The sequence below is a fragment of the Chiloscyllium punctatum genome, chromosome 13 (assembly GCF_047496795.1).
Source record: "Chiloscyllium punctatum isolate Juve2018m chromosome 13, sChiPun1.3, whole genome shotgun sequence".
NCBI classification, from domain to species: domain Eukaryota; kingdom Metazoa; phylum Chordata; class Chondrichthyes; order Orectolobiformes; family Hemiscylliidae; genus Chiloscyllium; species Chiloscyllium punctatum.
Genome location: NC_092751.1, coordinates 92,608,437 through 92,630,662, shown reverse-complemented (window position 1 = coordinate 92,630,662; position 22,226 = coordinate 92,608,437). Strand labels below are relative to the sequence as shown.

The window sequence follows — 22,226 nt, the reverse complement described above, 5'->3', positions numbered from 1 at the left end:
TGCAGTAATCTGTTCTGCTTGCAACAGCCTCACTTATGGAGACTTTTCTTTGGACAAGTATAAAATTCTCAAACCACATTTATCTTCTTAGAGGGTATCAATGAAAATTAGGAGTAGGAATAGGCCACTCAGACCTTGATTCTGTCCTGCCGTGTCGCTTTAAATGGATGGTTAGTGCCTTTAATCAGTCACCATATTGGCAGATGCATGAACAAAAAGCATCCACTCAATACTCAAACCACCTTTTGACAATAAGTCTATTTTTGCACTTGGCCGAGCAGAACAATGAGATTTTTATAGAAAGGAGGAAGCTTTCCAATGCTAAAACTTAAGGAATAACACCGGTGCATTATTTATATACTTTAGAATCAAGAAATGTAATATTTCAACTTGCATTTGCTACATACAGTTGAGCATTTGCAAATTGGTGAAACACAAATAAAACTGCCAGCTATAGAGAACAAAAGAATATAGGGAATGTTGCATCAATTAGTCAGTCATGAAGGGATTCTACTGATATAGCTAGTTTACAAAATTGACCTGCATCACAAACATAAAAGCAGTAATTTTGTGGAGTTTTTCCTGTAAAAACCCATATTAATAGTCAGAGTTTCAAAGTTCATTGGTATTTACTGTATTTTTAATACAAATCTGCATGATGCTGATAAAGAAACCTCAATAAATGTCATGCTACCAAGAGCCACCACTATACATTGCATACAAGTCACAAGGATTTGGTAAATCTTTCTCAGTGAAAAGGAAAACATAAGTCATCCCATCAAATAAGTGGAGAATACATTCATCCATTTGCCTCAACGAAAAACAGAATAGATTCCCAAGTTATACTGTTTGGGTGGAGTTTCATTTGCAACTTTATTCATTTTAGCAAATATTCATTTATTTAAAAATCCAAATTTGGTTAACTATTATGAGTAATAAAAAATGTGACAGTAGCTTTAATCCTGTACAACAGTCATTCGACCTTCAACCCTGCATCCTTGATTCTAATGAACCACAACTTGTTATGTGAAGTAACTGGTCAAGTAAAATATTTTATTTCCCATTAGACAGTGACGACATATCACTTCCAAATAAACATCCCTTCTACATATGTAATTAATAGATATTAATGATACAAGTAGATCCTCACCAGGGAACTATGAAATGCACAATTAATTCCATCCATGGGAATAACACAACACACTAAATAGTTTAGTATTTCAGAGCTTCCCCATGGGAACAGGCTGTATAATCCACTAGATTGCACATGCCTTGTACAAGTAGTGCAGTTAAACGAAACTGGGAGATTAACAGCCATTTTACAATGACTCAAATACTGTAGGCAACCAACATTAAAAGAAAATTCATTTTTCAATAAATTATTTGAGGCCTTGTACCTGAGGCGTGCCAGGAGTTCTTTTTCCTTCATTAAAAAGTCTAAAAGAACCTTGCTGGCATAGTTATAAGATTTTTCAATTTGTTCCACATATGCTCTTTCCTTCAGAGTATAGATCACTTCCTTGGCATCAGGACAGGTCACATCACGACCGCATTCTCGAACGACATTAAGATATTTTCCTACAGAGGAAGAAACAATTTTTACCAAAGACTGACTGGCCAAGATAAACCCTCACTCCTGCATAGGACATTCTTTTGTCCTTAGGCCATCAAATCAAAGATGGAGAAAGAACACATTTTTGAATGGACTATTTGAGAAAAATATAATTAATTAAAATATGATCAAACAAAAAAGAAAACAAACAACTAAAATTTCTGGTTTATACTTTCTTTCAAATAGGAAGGAGGTGGGGGGGGGGGGGGTGGGGGCAGAGAGAAAGGAAGATTTTCCATTTTCAAACTTCTGCAGAGTACCAGGAAATTGCACAGCCCTACCCAGTGATTTTTCGGTCTGCTAATTCTAATGCAAGTTACAGGCTAGGGTGTAAACAGTGTCTCTCAATGTGCCTTAGGGAAAATATCTGATTCCCACTGACTTTTCTTTCTGTGAAAAGACTTTCTTTGTGCATATTTTAAAATTTAAATGCAAGTTTTTTTTTTAAATGGTTAACTGTTTCTTCTTGTACCCAACCTGAAATTTCACAAATATGCCAAAAATTAAGTGTGGCAGATAATTTAAAAGAAAATAATTTGAGTAACAGAACCTTTGGAAGAAAAATTGTTTAAATAAAGTTTTCACTCGTTGTGCAATTGGTAGTTTGGTGCAGACTGTGCTCATTTTGAGAAGTGTCCCTTCTTCTTGGGTTTCTGCTCAAACCTGCCATGAATTAGTGCAAATAGATGGCTTTTTAGCACAATTTTTGAAAAAAACTTTTTAAAAAAATCCTCAATATATGTAAATTCTGGACTTGTTTGATTGCCAAAACTGAAAATGTCTATCACAACAAAAGCATTTCAAGAAGAACATCAAGACCACCAGCTGTGAGCAATCTGATGTTAAATAACTGAAAATTACTTTTTAAAAAAGCAGGAAATTTACTGGTTACATTGGTGTGTAGTAGTCAGTTTGTTTTATAAAGACAGCAAATTAGAAATAAATTATTTCTGAAAGCATTTTAAAAAAGTGTCCATGAGCACTTTTGTTCTTCTAAACAGAAACAGCCCAATTTCATTTGAATAGCTTTCCATCTTGAAGCATGGCTAATACTGTGTAACTCTAAGCCAATGCTTCTTAATCTAGTTCTAAATACTGCATAAGTCAATTTATGGAGAGCATAATATGCACTCAAAATTCTTCAATCACTTTGGTTAGCTTGACTATTTTGAGAAACTGTGCCAAAAAAATTGGAAAGCTTTGTGGAAAATTCTGACAATTACCTGCAAGTTACATGGGTTGAATTAATAACGGATACAATAAACAATCTGTGGATCTTCTTATCGCAAGGGAAGGAGGAGACTTTCTTTTCCCAACTATAGTAGAAATTCATAAAGAGTGCATAGTACATCAGAAGAACATTTGAAAATCTAATTTCCTTGGAGATTCTATCAGTTTTATTTTACAATACAGGGGCATAAAGCAAATTGTGTCTCCTTTCTTGAATAGAAATTTATTAAGTGGAACTAAGCCCTAAGATATAGTCAGCTTCTTAGGTTTCTTTTTTCAAAAGGATTTCATTTTCTGTGACCCTGGAGCCAAAACATGCAGCTATTTTGTCTTCCTAGTCATCATGCTAGACCTGTCCATAATCCTTAGCAGGAAAGAAGTAACATTATTGAAGAGTAATTATACTAAAGCTACAGCCGCCTTTGAGGAAACCTTTCTCAGCTGTTAGATACATGGACGCCCTTGCTGCATAATTTTTGAACTTTCAGTTCCCAATTAATCCTCTTATGGAAGTCTCTTTTGATAGAACTCATCTGTGCAGGTTGTGTGAAATAGTGTTATGTATAAACAGTACTCAAACAATTTGCAATAGACAAACAAAGCCTGACTGCACAGTACTTTAACAAGACATTTAAAGCCTAAATGTGGATACAGAATTAAAATAATGCTTACAATAGTTAAATAGTCATAGCTGTAATGTATTTTAATGAAAACAAATCAGTTTTCTTCAACACTAGAGAAAAACAAAAATTTAACTCTAAGTTAAACAGATAGGTTGGCCACAAAATACAACAAGACAAATATAACATGGAAAGAGTGCACCAAGTATTGTAAAGACCTGTACTCAGTATCTTGTCAGCTAACTTCTGCAGGAACGAAGGGATTCTGTGCTGGATGATGGTATATCTCTGATCCCAGTACTTGTCATTGTAATCCTCCTGAATTTTCTCCTTTTGCAATTCATGTTCTTCCACCATGAATTCACTGTACAACACAGAGTCGCTTGTTTATTTATACACGAATATAACTTTGCCAATCCTAAGATGCAAGTTACTATTTACAAAGTAACTAAAATATTTTAACCTGAACAGATGGGTATAATTTTCCACACATAGCACTATTAGCACTATTGGCCTCTTTAATGAGCCACATTCCCTGCAATATATCAACAACATAACTTGTTACCTCGCTGCAAAATAGTTAAGGGCTTAATACTTCTGGACCATAAGATTATTTCCCATTAAGATCCATTAATTCCAGTCACATAAAGCAGTAACAACATCAACAGGCTGGAGTAACAAAGTTGCGATAGAATTACTCCATGAAATGCAGAGCCCAGGAGGGGGCAAGATGAGGAGAATTTTGCCTGAGCAGAATGATAGCGAAGAAAATTGAAAGGGTTTAATTTATTCAGTAAGACCAAAGTTTAAAATAAACTCAAGGGAATGATGATTTCCAGTGGCTAACCTTGTACCTGTAAGGATCTTGTATGATTCCCCTGTAGATCCACTTCTCTAAAATTTCGAAGTATGGAACACTGGCTGCTTTAGTCAGGTAGAGACATAGCTCTTGTGCCTGACTGTCTCCTGTGTAGTTAAATGTTCGATCATGGAGGACACTTAGTGTTGAACCTCCCATGCATTCTCCTTTCTCCACAGAAGTAGCTGATACAAAAACAGACAAGAGAAATAATGTCCTGTTGATTCCTGTTGTTAATTACTTATTTGTATATCTTTTCATTGTATAAACTATTTATTGCTGCTTGTTGGCAGGAAATAAAAAATCATGCTGGCTACTTTGACTTCCATCTTTCTAACCAGGTTTTTCACAGTACTTGCGGATTTCTTCCAATTATAACTATTTTAGCACATAGAATTAATCTTCTATTTATAGTTGCTATTTTGCTTGTGATTTCTTTTAATTGAGAATGATTTGCATGACTGCCATTTGCCTTTATCTTTCTTCCAAGATTTTTGAAACTCATGTTTAAAAAAACAAAATTAATCTTAAAAAGTGGCATACCTATTGAAGCCAAGATCTCCATTGTTCTAATAGTTGGCTGGACATAAAACCAAAGTTTTTGTAATGAGAGCAGCCCTTGTCGCTGTAAGTGTTCCAGTTGCGTCACAAGGATCATGTACTCCTTCACAAGTGTCCGCATTGCTGCAGCCAAAGCATGGTTTACTTGTCCATGCTCAAAGGAGGACTTATCTTCAATGAACCTGATTTCAGACACAAAGCAGAGAGTTATGACAAAACTCAAATATTCTCACATACTCATTTTTGTTAAGGTAGAGCCTGTCACAGTTCTCGATCAATTTAGAGAGCACCACAGTTTGTAGCATCCGGTAAAGATTGTGTAATTTGTTTTGTGGATAGAGAAGCAATGTAAGCATCAGAAAACTAAATAACTGTTACATTTGCTTACCTTGTGACAGAGGAGTAGCTGGCTGCTATTGGAAGAATCCTATTTACAAGTTCTTTAACAGACATGTCCAACGTAGGATCAACAGCAAAGGATCGACTCTGTCTTCCCACCAATGGTTGTGCTGTGATGTATTTTCCATCTATTCCAATTAAAACGTACAGCAAATCTTCAACTATCATTTGTTCTTGCGCAGGAAGAGCTAACGTTCCTAATAAAGGGGAGAGGTTCTATATTTAATCAAATGCATTGCGGCTCACTTTTCTTGGTCACAAATTGCTTATTCTTAAGAGTTTCTGAATCAGAATTTTCTACAAGTTGAATCATATCACTGTTAATCTGTATACTTCTAAAACCACTGAAAATCTTTTGATCTCAAAAGTAAACAGCCAAATATATTTTGTATACAAGGGAAATGTACGTCTAAAACAACATTTCATGAAACTTAGCAATGCACTTACAATATGCATGGAGCATAACATTCCTAAATTGTCTTTTTGCAGTATGTCATGCTTTATCAGAGATTTCAAAGAGAAAGAATAAATAGGAAATTAGTTCCAGTACATTAGAACTTTGCTTGGGTACAGCATATTTTGATTTGAAGCTGGCACTCCTGGGAAATTAGGTAGTGCTGTATCAATGAACAAAGCACAAATGTAACATAACCCATAGTCACTTTAATACCATGACAAATAGTTTAACATCTGTACAAACAATGCAAGGAAAGAAAGTCCCTATGTACAAAAACAAAATGTCTCCAGCACCCAAATCATAGGTAAGACTGGTAAAGCAGTGCCTCAAGATTTCAGATGATATAAATCACAATGCAAAATATACAATGCTTCATAACATGATTCAGAAACTGGGGTTATTATCCTCAAGTCACTCAGGTAGCTCTGACATTTCCACAGAGCAAATACAATAGGGAAACATTGACTTCCTAAACATTGAACTGTTAATGGATAATAACACCTAATCCAAAGAACAGTCAGCTGCATCATTTATATTGTTCCAGTAAACTAACAAAAGGATTTGTATTTTGATGAACTGATATGGTCCAGGTCTTCAGTGAAACACAATGTTGCACAGGTGGCATGGTGGCTCAGTTGCTAGCATCGTTCCCTCACTGCGCCAGGGACCCAGGTTCGATTCCAACCTCAAGTGACTGTCTGAGTGGAGTCTTCACATCCCTCCCACAATCCAAAGGTGTGCAGGTTAAGTGGATTGCCTGTAGTGTCAAGGGATGTGTGAGATAGGTGCTTTATCCATGTTAAATCTGGGCTTATGGGGGTAGGGTAGAGGGTTGCAGCAAGGTGGGACGCTGGTGCAGATTCAATGGGACCAAATGGCCTCTTTACACACTGTAGTGATTCTATGAGATGTGGAAATTTTGTACTAACGCATCTTGAATCTAATGGTACAAGCCCTTCCACATTTGAGTCATGTTTAAAGATAGCATTTAGAGTGTTGTTAAAGTAAAATGTTAACAATTGGTGGAGCTAGCATAAATTAATTAAGAATACAAAGTAGTTTCAGTTCAGCTTTGACAAAATGCGACTTTTACAGCAAAACAGACAGTTGGTGACAGAATAGCAACTCTACTTTCAAAGTTTTAATAACCAACGAGATTCAGTGCAGTCAATGTATACAGTACATACCTATAGAGACTACTGTCTCAGTGATTGGACTGGAGCTGTTTATAAAGTCTCCCAGAAGAGCTGGCCTTTCATACACCCATGGGGGAAAATGTGGAATAATCAGCCCTGGATTCCTCTTGTTATGCTTGTCACGAAGTAGCTTTCGGACTACTTCAAGGGGCTAAAAATTTAAATTTCAAAATATGAAAATTATTCCATGGTTCAAAAGTACAGTATAGTTTAATCAGATAAAGTAAGTGTCATCAATGATACTTAAGATAATTGTGGGAGTCTGCAAATTTGATATTGTAACTCCTGATAGTCAGTTTGGGGCTCACCCGGGCTACACAGCTCCTGATCCCATCACAGTCTTGATTTAAACAAGGGTGAAAGAGCTGAATTCCAGGTGAGGGGAGGGTGATTCCCTTTGATACCAAGACTGGCATCAGATGATTGCACAATGATCAGCACCATTTTTGGCACCTTCCCCTGCCACCGCAGGAATTGCGAAACCTGCGCCCACACCACCTCCCTCACCTCTATCCAAGGCCCTAAAGGAGCCTTCCACATCCACCAATATCATTTATTGTATCCATTGCTCCCGGTGCAGTCTCCTCTACACTGGGGAGACTGGACGCCTCCTAGCAGAGCGCTTTAGGGAACATCTCTGGGACACCCGCACCAATCAACCACACCACCCTGTGACCCAACATTTCAAATCCCCCTCCCACTCTGCTGAGGACATGGAGGTCCTGGGCCTCCTTCACCGCCGCTCCCTCACCACCAGACGCCTGGAGGAAGAATACCTCATCTTCCGCCTCGGAACACTTCAACCCCAGGGCATCAATGTGGACTTCAACAGTTTCCTCATTTCCCCTTCCCCCACCTTACCCCATTCCAAACTTCCAGCTCAGCACTGTCCCCATGACTTGTCCTACCTGCCTATCTTCTTTTCCACCTATCCACTCCACCCTCGTCCCTGACCTACCACTTTCATCCCCTCCCCCACTGACCTATTGTACACTATGCTACTTTCTCTCCACCCCCACACTCCTCTCATTTATCTCTCCACCCTTCAGGCACTCTGCCTGTATTCCTGATGAAGGGCTTTTGCCCGAAACGTCGATTTTACTGCTCCTCGGATGCTGCCTGAACTGCTGTGCTTTTCCAGCACCACTAGTCCAGAATCTGGTTTCCAGCATCTGCAGTCATTGTTTTTAACTGCTTGATTAGTACCACATCCACTCCCTCCACCACTGACGCAGCAGTGTGTATCATTTACAAAGATACGTTACAGAAATTCACCACAATTCCACAGACTGCACCTCGCAAACCCACAACCACTACCTTCTAGAAGGACAAGGCATGCAGATACATGGGAGCACCATCATCTGCAAGTTCTCAGTCAAGGCATTTGTGATTCTGATTAGGAAATATATCGCTGTTCCTTCAGGGTCACTGGCTCAATATCCTGCCTCACAGCATTTTGATGTAACTGCAGTACATTTACCCACAACCCCTAAATGAATTTTTAAAAACATGATCTGGAATATTACGACATGAAAATGTTCTACATTACACTTTAATCCACAGTAAAAATGAGTTTGCATCTTTTTAATAAATAAAACTGAATGAATACAAATTGGGACTGGGAAAACTTACAAACTTGATAAAGACAGATTCACCACATCCGAATGTTCTTTTTTTTTTACTTAGAAGACTTCATATCTCCAGAACATACAAGAATATATAAGATTTCTTAAATTAAAAAACTGCTGTTCAATTTACTTACCTGCTGTGAACTTGAAGTGGTAGTGACACTACCGAGCTGTTTTCGAAGTTCTTCAAGCTCCTGAATCGACAGCTTGGCAGTCGTCGTTGGGATGTTGAATGTTGCACTATTGCTAGCTAAAACATTGGTCGAATGTTCTGCTCTGTCCTTAGCATTCTGTTGCAAGTACTGCAGAGTCTGTAATAAAACAGAAAATAAATCTGGGTCTACAGATTGGAAGAAGCAAAAAATGGCTCTTAGTTGAGTGATACGTTCTTCTTGTTGAATGTGGGAGTTCAGGGAGATTTTACATGTTACTGAGGATTATATCTTCACTAAATGCCGTTGGTTGAGAATCCTATCAGATCGAATGGATTGGTTGAAGCGACAGTTGGAGGCAATAAAAAATTTGCAAGAGCAAGGGGGTGTGAGAGAAGGCGGCTATAGGAAAAGAAAAAAGTTGCAGATAGTCACATAGATGGGTTACCTCCAGCAATGTAAGAGATGTAGGCAGGTAGTACAGGAGTCTTCTGTGGCTATCCCCATTTCAAACAATTATGCTGTTTCAGAAAACGTAGCAAGTGATGGATTCTCAGGGGAATGTACCACGAACAGCCAAGCTTCTGGTATTGAGACTGGCTCTAATGCAATGAAGGGTACATCGGGTTCCAAGAGATCGATTGTGTTAGGGGACTCTCTAGTCCAAGGGACAGACAGACATTTCTGTGGCCAGCAGCATCAAAATCAGAATAGTGTGTTGCCTCCCTGCTGCCAGGATCAAGGATGTGTTAGAGAGGGTGCAGAGTGTTCTCAAGGGGGAAAAAGGGCCCAGCATGAAGTCTTAGGAAATAGTGAGGAAAGAGACCAATCTGAGACTGGTACAGTTGAGAAAAGAAGTAAGTCAAACAATCAGGACAGGCAGGGACAAAGCAAAGAACAAGGAAGGACTGATAAATTAAACTGCTAAATCCCCAGGAGATATTTGTATTATTGATATAGTCACAGGTGAGGTTCCAGAAGACTGGAGGTTGGTTAACATGGTGTCATATTTAAGAAAGGTGGTAAGGACAAGCCAGGGAATTAAGAGACCGGTGAGCCTGACCTCGGTGGTGGGCAAGTTATTGGAAGGAATCCTGAGGGACAGGATGTACATGTATTCGGAAAGGCAAGGACTGATTAGTGAGTTGACATGGTTTTGTGCATGGGAAATCATGTCTCACAAACTTGATTGAGTTTTTTGAAGAAGTAACAAAGAACGGTAGATGTGATCTATAAGGACTTCAGTAAGGCTTTCGACAAGATTTCCCATGGGAGACTGGTTAGCAAGGTTAGATTTCATGGAATACAAGGAGAACGAGCATTTGGATACAGAACTGACTCAAAGGTAGAAGACAGAGATATTAGATATTATATTCCCTACAGTGTGGAAACAGACTCTTCGGCCCAACTAGTCCACACCAACCCTCCGAAGAGTAACCCACCCAGACCCATTCCTCATATTTACCCTTGACTAATGCACCTAACTCTATGGGCAATTTAGCATAGCCAATTCACCTAACCTGCACATCTTTGGACTGTGGGAGGAAACCGGAGCACAGGGAGGAAACCCACGCAGACACGGGAAGAATGTGCAAACTCTACACAGTCGCTTGAGGCTGGAATTGAACCCAGGTTCCTGCTGCTGTGAAGCAGCAGTGCTAACCACTGAGCCACCGTGCCACGACAGAGGGTTGTTTTTCAGACAGGAGGCCTGTGACCAGTGGAGTGCCACAAGGATCGATGCTGGGTCCACTACTTTTCATCATTTATATAAATGATTTGGATGTGAGCAGAAGAGGTATAGTTAGAAAGTTGCAGATGACATTAAAATCGGAGGTGTAGTGGATAGCAAAGAAGGTTACCTCGGATTACAAGAGGATCTTGATCAGATGGGCCAATAGGCTGAGGAGTGGCAGATGGAATTTAACTTTGATAAATGTGAGGTGCTGTGTTTTGGGAAAGCAAATCTTAGCAGGACTTATCCACTTAATGTTAAGGTCCTAGGGAGTGTTGCTGAACAAAAAGACCTTGGAGTGCAGGTTCATAGCTCCTTGAAAGTGGAGTCACAGATAGATAGGGTAGTGAAGAAGGCATTTGGTATGCTTTCCTTTATTGGTCAGAATATTGAGTACAGGAGCTGGGAGGTCATGTTGCAGCTGTACAGGACATTGGTTAGGCTACTTTTGGAATATCGAGTGCAATTCTGGTCTCCTTCCTATCGGAAAGAGGTTGTGAAACTTGAAAGGGTTCAGCATATAGAAAATTACGTTGGAAATAATAAAATATAATATACGCGTAAAAATTACCAATATTTTACAGAATCAAAAATTTAAAAGTTGCAAAGGCACAGATAGCTCTTCTGGGGAAATGCTGAATGACCTGCAGATTCTTTCCAGCTTTTTCTGAAAACCAGAAATAAAAGTAGATTCAATACATTTTGCCTTTTTCCAATATTTTGGTTTTATAAATTTCTGATTACAATCTCTTCTGCGCAAAATAATATTTATAGACAGACACCCAAAATTAGGCATCCCAAAATAAAATTTTACCTTCAGCAAATTAACAATGTAACAATACTCTAATAGAGTATTGGGTTAGATTAAATTTCATCGTGTTTGTCTGCATCACTATATCGCACAATGTCTAAAGGATTCCTATTTGGGAAATCAGACAAAACAAACATTTTGAAGCGTAGACAACAAGGAGCAGAAAGTCCAGTATTCTGTGATGGCAATGAATGAGTTTGCAAACAGTAATAAAAGTAATAGTGTTATTTGAACATGAAGTTGAGACAAGTGTAATAAAAAGTTGAAAATTAAAATATTGGATTTTTTGCATCAAAATTCAAAGTAATTTTGATTTATAGATGTCCTGATCTACTTTAATTCTGGGATAGCTGTAAGTTTGTTTTACTGAAAAGAGTGGAAACATAGTAAAGTGGCATAAAAACACCCATGACTGTTGGCAGATAAGAAGCACAATTAAGACAAACCAAGGCAAATCACCATATCTTTCTTTGAGACATACAAGTAAGCGGGGTGCCTCAAAGAGAGCCATCTAAATACCACAAGTGCAGAAAATAGATGCAAATCCATAGATTTTTTTTAGCAAATCCACATACAATTAAATGAATTCAAGAAGAACTGAATTTTCTCTGACAGGGTGCTAAAATTTACTTTTTCTTGGGATGTGGGCACCACTGACAAGGCTAGCATTTTTTGCCCAGGCCTAATTCTCGCAAATCGAGCTGGGTCAATTCAGGGACAAGTTAAGAATCAACCACATTGCCGTCTGTCTGAAGTTACATGTAGTCTAAGCTAAAGTAAGGACAGCAAATTTTCTTCCCTCAAAGGACATTAGTGGATAAAGTGAGTTTTATTATGATTGATCAAAGTTTTCGTGGCCACCATTACGAGGCTAGCTTTATATTCTAGAATGATTAACTGAATTTAAATCATACTAGCCCTCATGGCAGGATTTGAAACAGAGCATTATGTTGAGCCTATGGATTCGTAACATTACCACTATGCAATTTATGTTGCGAGGAGATTTGTTCCAAACGTAATGCTTCTTCATCTCAACACAACTTCAGATCAAAAGTCAGTTTGAAGGAAAGGAAACATCCAATCACATGTTACCACAATTCATCGTACTGTCCACCCTCAAAATAGATTGGTGTATGTTTTGTCAAGCGATCAGGAACGTTACTCAGAAAGGAGAGTGAGAGCAAAAAATGCTGGCCATGTCAGTCATGCCCACATCCTAAGATAAAAGGAAATTTCAGCAGCCTTGTATCATGAGAAAGCTAACAGAAGAAATCCACTTCTTAAATTAATTTTGCATCTTTTGGAACATTATTTGAATGAACAGATTGTGCAGCACAGAGAACAATGAATGGCCTGGTGCAGTGTCAACGTGTTTTGAAAGTAGCAGGTATCTGATGGAAAGCTCACTCCATTCACACTGTCCGCAATTGCAGTTATGAATGCAACAGGGTACATATTATGTCTGGATTCCAAAGCTGAGAGTCACATCAGACATACTTATCAAATGTTTCCAGTAACTACATCAATCAATAGAACACTTGGAAGCAGGTTGGTCTAAGTAATAAAATACATGAATTTTATTGCAAATCACATAAAAATGACACAGAAACACTAAAAGTATACTCAAAACCTCATTACCTCTTTATCTTCAGTAAGCTTTGATAACAGGTAAACCAACGGATCCACGTTCCGTATATTTATTGATTTTAGCTCATCATACTTCCTAAGAAATTCCTCAGGGGTTCTTGAAAACTCAGCTATTTTTACCTGTCAAATAAAAATATTAAAAATGCATTTTTTTAAGCAGTTCACATAACCTTACTCTGTTCCCTTTCATTCAATCGGCCCTGTAGACTTGTCCTTGGCTACAGAAGTCCAATGTCCAATTTCTCTTTCTATGCACCAATGCATCCTTTCTTTAGCAATCCTTTACTGCAGCACAGTACTAGTAGCACATAAGCATTCAAACCCAAAATTCAACTTTGTCACCTCACTCAAAACAGGTGGAAACTATTCAACGCATCAACCCTGTGCTAGCATTTTGATAAAGTTATCCAATTAGTCCCACTACTCTGCTCCATTCCCATAGACCTGCAATCTTTTTTCAAGTACATATCCAACTTTCATTTGAAAATGATCATTGAAACTGCTTTCACTAAAATTGTCTGTTCATGGAAAGCATTCCAGGTCATAACGATAAAAGTATTCCAAATACAGCAATTCAAGTTCCTAGAAAAATGAAGCAAACACTCTGTGGACCCACATTGGACATACTACTACCTTTGCACTATGGGAGGACACAGTAGTTGTGACATATGGAGTTCTATTTTTTTGAAGAAGATCAATGTATACTTCAGCTCCATCACCACCACGAACTCGAAGCAAACTGATCAGTTCATTTACATCATGATGGATTCGAAATTCACTCATGATTCTTTCCTATGAAAACAAGAAACTGTAAGAAACTGCTGAAAGAGTCCACTGAAAATGTTAAATAATTTCATTATACAATATTGCACCCTAACAACAATTTATTTCAGTACAATATTTTTCAGCCCAATATTTGGAAGGTTAATTTTAATTCCTTCAAGGAACATATTTAAAACAAAGAAACCAAAACTAGGGAAGTGGCAAATCTGACAAAATATGGAAACAAATGACTATGTTCCAAATCTGCACTTTGAGAATCTCAGAATGGGTGCAGCATACTTAAAAATGACATTTGAAATTTGCAGAATTGTACTTGCAGATACATTTTGTTCAAAAAGCACATAATCTGTAGGCAGTCAATATTTTTTATAATCCATGTGACATTATATAAATTCCTGCTTTGGGAAGAGAACCAGTCTGACTCAAGATTGGAATACGTACAGACTCTAACTTTACACCTTTTATGCATTGTCTGAACTGAGATGTCACCATCTTTTACAAAACCTTAAGTTATCTCAGGAACGTGACTTAAAAGTAGTTCTGGGATTTACATTTAATGAATCAAAACCTGCAGCCCAATCTAAAAGATGAAATACTTCACAATAATCTAGCTTTGTTCAATATATTGCATCAGTGTATGACACTATGATCTTTTGCTTTAAATTCTACGTCCTATAATGCTACTCTACTAGCTACCTGACAAAGGACCAGTGCTCCAAAAACTTGTATTTCAAAATAAACCTGTTGGACAATAACCTGGTGTAGTGTGATTTTTAATTTAACTTCAAAGTTTGGGAGAAGATTTGTAGCTTGGATGCTCGTTGTTGTGGTTCTGTTCGCTGAGCTGGGAATTTGTGCTGCAAACGTTTCGTCCCCTGTCTAGGTGACATCCTCAGTGCTTGGGAGCCTCCTGTGAAGCGCTTCTGTGATGTTTCCTCTGGCATTTATAGTGGCCTGTCTCTGCCGCTTCCGGTTGTCAGTTCTAGCTGTCCGCTGTAGTGGCCGGTATAATGGGTCCAGGTCAATGTGTTTGTTGATAGAGATTGTGGATGAGTGCCATGCCTCTAGGAATTCCCTGGCTGTTCTCTGTTTGGCTTGCCCTATAATAGTAGTGTTGTCCCAGTTGAATTCATGTTGCTTGTCATCTGCGTGTGTGGCTACTAAGGATAGCTGGTCGTGTCGTTTCGTGGCTAGTTGGTGTTCATGGATACGGATCGTTAGCTGTCTTCCTGTTTGTCCTATGTAGTGTTTTGTGCAGTCCTTGCATGGGATTTTGTACACTACATTGGTTTTGCTCATGCTGGGTATTGGGTCCTTCATTCTGGTGAGTTGTTGTCTGAGAGTGGTTGTTGGTTTGTGTGCTGTTATGAGTCCTAGTGGTCGCAGGAGTCTGTCAGTCAGTTCGGAAATGCTCTAACTCTAATTTAATTCTAACTCTAACCTTTATTTAAGAGTTATTTATCAACTCAAAAAACAAAAATGCTCTGGATTTCTGGCAGCTGAGATACATTAAATAACACTAGTATTGAAACAAAAGATCCTAAAAAGACAAAATATTTCGGATAGGAATCACAAGTATAAAGTAAAAGCTTAGGACAGCCATTCCATAGATTTACATCTATGACATGCTATTCACTTACATCTAAATCGACTTTACTTAAACAGGTTTAAAATTCTCTCCAGTCATTTACCCAAGATAAAACTGTACACAAGCATGAAATAGAAAGAGCAACAAATTGTTTATGCATTCTATGGCTAACTTTCTACAAGATTATGAAATAAAACTACTTGCAGGTATGACAGGAAGCACTTTGCTGCTGTGATTTTTAAAAAATAGGCTGAGTTGAAATTAAGAATCAACAATTCTGACTATAATATTCAATAAGTATACAGTTGATTACAAACTTAGGAATTATAGCTGGCAACTCTCCACATGCAAATAACAGCCTAAAGTCATTAGCAAATTGTTAGCAGTGAGCTTTTCCCAACTCTCAGCAAGATACTGTTCATTCTGGAACCACAAAGTTCTTCAATACAAATCACTTATTTGAACACCAGCTTCTACAGTCCATATTTTAGCAGATAGAGGAGCATCAACTTGTGCATAAATTATCACTAATGGTTAAATTTTAAAATGTACATTCTGTCCACAAATGTCTTCTTTATAATGCTATAATCAGTTAATTAAAATAAGCTGCAGCATTAACTGAGTCACAACTGAAGAAAACTTTCAAATCTTCCAATCTAGAAATTCATATTTAAAAATCCAATAACTGCAGTGCAGCATATACAAATGAAACAGGCTTGAAAATAAAATACACACAATCTGCACAAGTTGAGTAGAATTAATTCCTACTGTCTGGATCCTTTAGTGCTATGCACAGTGAGCCAGTGTATATATCATTCTAATTCAGAATCTGTAATAAATTTATCTCACCTTGTACTGGTGAGAACTGGGAAAAATGAGTGGGGTGATGTTTCCTCAAACACTGGGAAAATCATTTGGGATCTCCCTCCCTTTCAATACCTAGTCTAAAAACTTCCAGCCTTGATATCCTCTATTTCCATTCCTCTCTTTATATTCTTAATTTCTCTCTCTCTCCATCACTCTAAGCTCTTTGACACTCAATTCTTGTATCGAGTTTCATCTTTCCTTCTTGATCTCTCTGTTACTGGGATTGTGTAATGTCCCAACTTCAATGATCATTTATGCGGTATTAACAGAGCCCTTCACGGTATAAAGTCTCAATTTTGGTACCTTGATCTTAAGGTGGCACCAACACTGTAACACCTTGCAAGCTCCCTTAAGCAGATTTAACTCTAATATTTCTTATAACTGTTCTACACTTTTAAACATAAATTCTGAATGTGTACAAATAATGCTGATCTTGTTAATGTTGATCTTGCCTAGCACATGCTTTGTGCTATGTAACTTGTATGCCTCTGTCTAGGTTTTCTTTAACTCTATGATTGATATGTCCTCGCTTACTATGATCTGCCTGTACTGCTCGTAAAGAAAGTTTTTCACTATACCTAGGTACATGTGACAGCCAATTCAACAACAATCCATTTATGAATTCACAAATAGGATAAATAGACAAAGTCTTTTCCCTGGGGTGGGGGAGTCCAGAACTAGAGGGCATAGGTTTAGTGTGAGATGGAAAGATATAAAAGAGACCGAAGGGGCAACGTTTTCACTCAGAGGGTTGGAGGGATATGGGCCAGGTGCTGGCAGGTAGGACTAGATTGGGTTGGGATATCTGGTCGACATGGACGAGTTGGACCGAAGGGTCTGTTTCCATGCTGTACATCTCTATGACTCTACTGCATCTTTTTCTGATAAAAGTTTCAACATTTACACAAGTTCAAGACTAGATACCAATTTGCTGAAAAGATCCAATTTTACTTGAGTCGCAGAACCCCGCTAAACTTGCACTGCCTACAATAAGGCAAGATCCCTGACCTTATGTACAGCTGCGATTTTTGAGAAGATTTGTAGCACAGATTGTGGATCAGGTTGCAAGTTTGCTCACTGAGCTGGTAGACCTGGTCTCAGACTAGGTAATATTGGTAAGCCTCCAATGAATCGTTGGTGCTCTGTCCCGCTTGCTATTTATACCTTTGTCGGTTGTGGTCGGTGATATCACTTCCGGTTCTGTTTAAGAGCTTGGTAAATGGGGTTCAAATCTATATGTTTGTTAATGGAGCACATTTAAATGCCAGGCGTGTCTTTGTTTAGCCTCTCCCAGGATTGAACTGGTGTGCCTCTTCGACCATTGATAGTTGGTCTTGTCTTTTGGTGGTTAGTTTCCTTTAGGTTTGTCAGATGTAACGTTTGTCACAGTCATTGCAGGGTATTTTGTATATGACATTTGTTCTGCTGGTTGCTGGAATGGAGTCCTTTAAATTCATCAGGAGCTGTTTTGGTGTGGTGGTAGGTTTGTGGGTTAACACTGATGCCTAGGGGCCGTAGTAGTCTGGTCGCCAACTCCGGGATGTCTTTGACGCACGGCACGGTGGCTAGAATATCTGAATCTGTTGTGCAGGAATCAGTGGACCGCGCTTATCAGGTACCCGTTGTTCCTAAATACATTGTTTTTCCTCAGCTTCTTGTCGTTCCTGAGCACTGCAGTGTGTTGTGGCTTATTTAAATAATGTCCTGATGCAGCTCAGTTTGTCGGTGTTGGGATGATTGCTCCTGTAGTTGAGTATAGGCATGGTGGGTCAGTGGTTAGCACTGCTGCCTCACTGCACCAGGGTCCCACATTCGATTCCAGCCTCGGACGACTGTCTGTGTGGAGTTTGCATGTTCTGGCTGGGTCTGCATGGGTTTCCTTCGAGTGCTCCGGTTTCCTCCCACAGTCCAAACATGTGCAGGCCAGGTGAATTGGCTATGCTAAATTGCCCGTAGTGCTAGGTGCTAGGAAATGGGACTGGGTGGGTACTCTTCGGAGGGTCGGTGTGGACTTGTTGGCCCGAAGGGCCTGTTTCCACACTGTAGGGAATCTAATCTAGTCTGGTCAGTGTGTGTGGCTTTCCTGTAAACACTGTTCTGCAGCTCTCCATTGGCTTTTCGTTCTACTGTGACATCTAGGGAGAGCCTGCTGTTCTCTTCCTCTTTGATGAACTTCATATCGGAAGGATGTTGTTTGTGTTTGTGGGTTTCTTCTAATTTGTTATGTTTTATGATGACAAAGTTGTCATTCACATAGTGGACCAAAGCTTGGGCTGGACTATGGGAAGGACTGTTTGTTCTAACATCTGCATAACTGCTTCTGCTAAGAATCCTGACATGGGGAAATCCCATAGGCATCCCATTGATTTGTTTGTAGATCTTATTGTTGAAGGCAAAATGAGTGGTGAGGCACAGGTCTACTAGTCTGAGGACGCTGTCTTTGCTGATGGAATTGGTGCTATCAGATGTTTGCGTCCTTGGTTCATCTAGCAGTAAGGCCAGTGTTTCTTTGGCTAGGGTGATGTTCCTTGCTGTGAATAGTGCCGTCATGTCAATGGAAACCATGACCTTGCCAGTCTCTCCCTTGGTTTCTTTGATGATGTTAAGGAATTCCTGGGTGGGGTGGATTGAGTCTTGAAAAGGTGTTCCAGTTTGCGTTGCAGTTCCTTTGCTGGTCTATACATCAGTGTACCGGGAAATGGGTATTGGGGGGGGGGGCTTGTTTATGTACCTTTGGTACTCCATAGAGACATTCAATTAAAAAAAATTACATTGGACAAACTGGCAGGAAACTAGCCACCAGGATATATGAGGACCAACTAGCCACTAAATGGCATCATTGGTATCCATACACACAGACGAAGAGGGACACCAGTTCGACTGGGACAGCACATCCATCCTGGGACAGCCTAAACAAAGACAGGCACGGGAATTCCTAGTGGCCTGGCATTCAAACCAGAACTCCTTTAACAAACATACAGACATGGTCTCCATTTACCAACCTCTCAAAAATAGAACCGGAAGTGATATGACCCACCATAACAGACCAAGACACACTAACAACAAACAGGACAGAACACCAACGCTTACTGATGATGTTATTTAATATGGTGACAAAACATCTGCGAACAAATCTACCAGCTCAGCGAGCAATCTTACATATAGCTTTTATTCAAGTCAGAGTCATAAAGATGTACAGCACAGAAACAAACCTTTCGATCCAACTTATCCATGCTGACCAGATATCCTAAATTAATCTAGTGTCATTTGCCAACACTTGGCCCATTTCCTTCTAAACCATTCCTATTCATATACACATCCATATGCCTTTTAAATATTGTAATTGTACAGTCAATCCTAGTACTACAACATGGCAGTTCCACTCTCATGCAATCCATGTTATTAGAAAATGGTGTAGTGGCAGCACAATTTAAACTAATAGGGCTAGAATCGCATTATAACCAATACAACGGTTTGAAAGCTTGCATTTTAGAAAGTGTCCCCAATTCATCATTCATGTTGTAGTGAATCTGCATTAAGGAAACATGTGTTATAGTAGGAATGACCTGTACCAGCCTCCACCACTTCCTCTGGCAACTGATTCCATACACGCACCACCCTCTGCATGAAAAGGTTGCCTCTTAGGTCCCTTTTAAATCTTGCCCCTCTCACCTTAAACCTGGACCCTCTAAATCTGTACTCCTCACCTCAGGGAAAATACCTTGTCTATTGACCCTATGATTCTCTAAGGTCACTCCTCAGCCTCCAATATTCCAGCGAAAACAGCTCCAGCCTATTCAGCCTCTCCCCATAGCTCAAATCCTCCAACCCTGGCAACATCCTTGTAAATCTTTTCTGAACCCTTTCAAGTTTCACAACATCCTTCCGGTAAGAGAGACCAGAACTGCACACAATATTCCAAAAGTGCCCTAACCAATGTCCTGTACAGGCGCCATATGACCTCCCAATTCCTATACTCAAACGCTCAGAACAATAAATGAAGGCGTACCTAATGCCTTCTTGACTATCCTATCTACCTGGGACTCCACTTTCAAGGAACTATGAACCTACACTCCAAGGTCTCGTTGTTCAGCAACACTCCCCAGGAGCTTACCAGTAAGTGCATAAATCCCGACCTGATTTGCCTTTCCAAAATGCAGCACTTAACTTTAAACTAAATTATCTGCCAATCCTCGGCCCATTGGCCCATCTGATCAAAATCCTGTTGTACTCTAAGGTAACCTCCTTCGCTGTCCACTACACCTCCAACTTTGGTATCATCTGCAATCTGTAAAACATTGCTGAACATTTTACAAAAACATTTTACAAATTTCTTTGACATGGTGACAAAAAAAAAAGAGGGTGATTCAGGTTAGATCAGGGCACAGTTTAAAAATAAGGGTTCTCCAATTTAAGATGAACATGAGGAGAAATGTTTTCTCTCAAAGGGTCATGACTACGTGGAATTCTCTTTCCCAGACTGCAGAGAAGCCAGGACCATTGAATATTTTTAAGGCTACATTAGAGAGATTCTTGACTGACAAGGGCATTAAAGTATATCAGGGATTGGCGTGAAAGTAGAGTTGAAGCCAAATTTGCTTGGACATAACCTTGTCAAATAACAGGGCAGGATTGAGGAACTTAATGATTCACAGGTTGGGAAAAGAAAATCTTGATCCGAACAGCAGATCTTAAGCTGTGTCTTAAAAGGTGCAGAATTTAGGGATAGAATTCCAGAGACTATGGCAAAGTAGCTGCAAGAACAGTAAAGCAGTCAAAATCAGACAAAGTGCAAGATAGTCGAATTGTCAGAGTGCAGAGATCTTGAAAACTTGAGGTAAATAAAAGCAAATTTTTACGGATGCTGAAAAATCTAAATGACAGCAAATGATGGAGAAACTCAGCACGTGAACTCTCAAAGACTTTATTTTATTTCCAGCTACCGTTTTGCTTTTACTTACAAAGATTTCGTGCTTATTACTGAAGGCTTGAAAGAGCGGAAAGCGATTTTAAAAACAAGGTTACAATTTTTTGTCAGAAAAACGGGGGAAACCCGAAAGAGGTGAGTGCGCACCTGCTGTAATAATACAATAACCTGCACTGGGAAGCAATTGCTGCACGATAATAAAAACCAGGCCCTGAAGATTATCCCTTCAGATATAAATACCCTGACTGTGTGGAGGGGTGAGCTGTCTGCTCCAACTGTACCCCAAGGCAGAGCCTGGCAATGCCCCTTAGCTCGCTCAAGTGAGGTCAGCTTGATTTTAGAGCAGGGAGCTGGCCTGTTTACCAAAACAAACAGCCGACCCTGGGAGGGATCGCGCTCTGTTTCAAATATACTCCTCCTCCGCCCACGGGGACAGAGGCCCAGGCCGCTCCCGACAACAGTTCATCCCGCTCTCTGCCCCGGGCCGGGAGACCTCACCTTTCAAGCCGCTCCGCTCCAAGCAATGAGACACCCCCACCCCGCCACCAAACAAGTGCAACCGCTCCGCCGCTTCCCCCTGGAAAACCCGAGGCGCCGCCGCTCCGTTCCACCCGGCCTTTGCACATAAAGAAAGAGGAGGGAAGAGAGTCAGGGGGTGGGGAGAATGCTTGGAGAGGCGGCTGCTTTCGTCGGGCACTTGGACCCAGACGGAGACGGCCGGTGGGCACGCGCACTGAACCCGCAGTCCCGTTGGCAGTTGCTGAGCATGCGCAGTGACGAGGCTGCCGGCCCGCTGGCGCTTGATGAGCATGCGTACCGATGAGGTTGCCGGTCGCTGTGCCCCCGCTTGAGGCTGCAGTCTCAATGGCGGTTGACGAGCATGCGTACCGATGAGGTTGCCGGTCGCTGTGCCCCCGCTTGAGGCTGCAGTCTCAATGGCGGTTGACGAGCATGCGTACCGATGAGGTTGCCGGTCGCTGTGCCCCCGCTTGAGGCTGCAGTCTCAATGGCGGTTGACGAGCATGCGTACCGATGAGGTTGCCGGTCGCTGTGCCCCCGCTTGAGGCTGCAGTCTCAATGGCGGTTGACGAGCATGCGTACCGATGAGGTTGCCGGTCGCTGTGCCCCCGCTTGAGGCTGCAGTCTCAATGGCG

General features: G+C 40.1%; 1 protein-coding gene and 1 long non-coding RNA gene across 7 annotated transcripts in view; one reads left to right on the top strand and one right to left on the bottom strand.

Moving 5' to 3' along the window:
- The window catches only part of LOC140484662 (uncharacterized), a 120,382-nt gene extending 114,969 nt beyond the window's left edge, over positions 1 to 5,413 (top strand). For 2 of the 4 annotated variants that reach the window (XR_011962308.1, XR_011962310.1), the window contains exon 5: positions 5,281 to 5,377. This is a non-coding gene — a long non-coding RNA (uncharacterized lncRNA). Of the gene's footprint in view, positions 1 to 5,280 lie in introns of all 4 variants that reach the window. The other 2 variants (XR_011962307.1, XR_011962306.1) reach the window with 2 other exon arrangements.
- tubgcp2 (tubulin gamma complex component 2) overlaps positions 1 to 22,226 on the bottom strand; it is a 55,203-nt gene extending 32,977 nt beyond the window's left edge. Inside the window, exons 1-10 of one of the 3 annotated variants that reach the window (XM_072583242.1) lie at positions 21,890 to 22,226; positions 13,541 to 13,699; positions 12,899 to 13,027; positions 8,697 to 8,873; positions 6,926 to 7,085; positions 5,271 to 5,478; positions 4,865 to 5,064; positions 4,317 to 4,506; positions 3,681 to 3,826; positions 1,398 to 1,578 (exon numbers count right to left, since the gene is read on the bottom strand). In XM_072583242.1, the coding sequence (XP_072439343.1) occupies positions 1,398 to 1,578; positions 3,681 to 3,826; positions 4,317 to 4,506; positions 4,865 to 5,064; positions 5,271 to 5,478; positions 6,926 to 7,085; positions 8,697 to 8,873; positions 12,899 to 13,027; positions 13,541 to 13,690 (1,541 nt within the window). In that variant the 5' untranslated portion in view covers positions 13,691 to 13,699; positions 21,890 to 22,226. Of the gene's footprint in view, positions 1 to 1,397; positions 1,579 to 3,680; positions 3,827 to 4,316; positions 4,507 to 4,864; positions 5,065 to 5,270; positions 5,479 to 6,925; positions 7,086 to 8,696; positions 8,874 to 12,898; positions 13,028 to 13,540; positions 13,700 to 21,570; positions 21,825 to 21,889 lie in introns of those variants that run through there. The other 2 variants (XM_072583243.1, XM_072583241.1) reach the window with 2 other exon arrangements.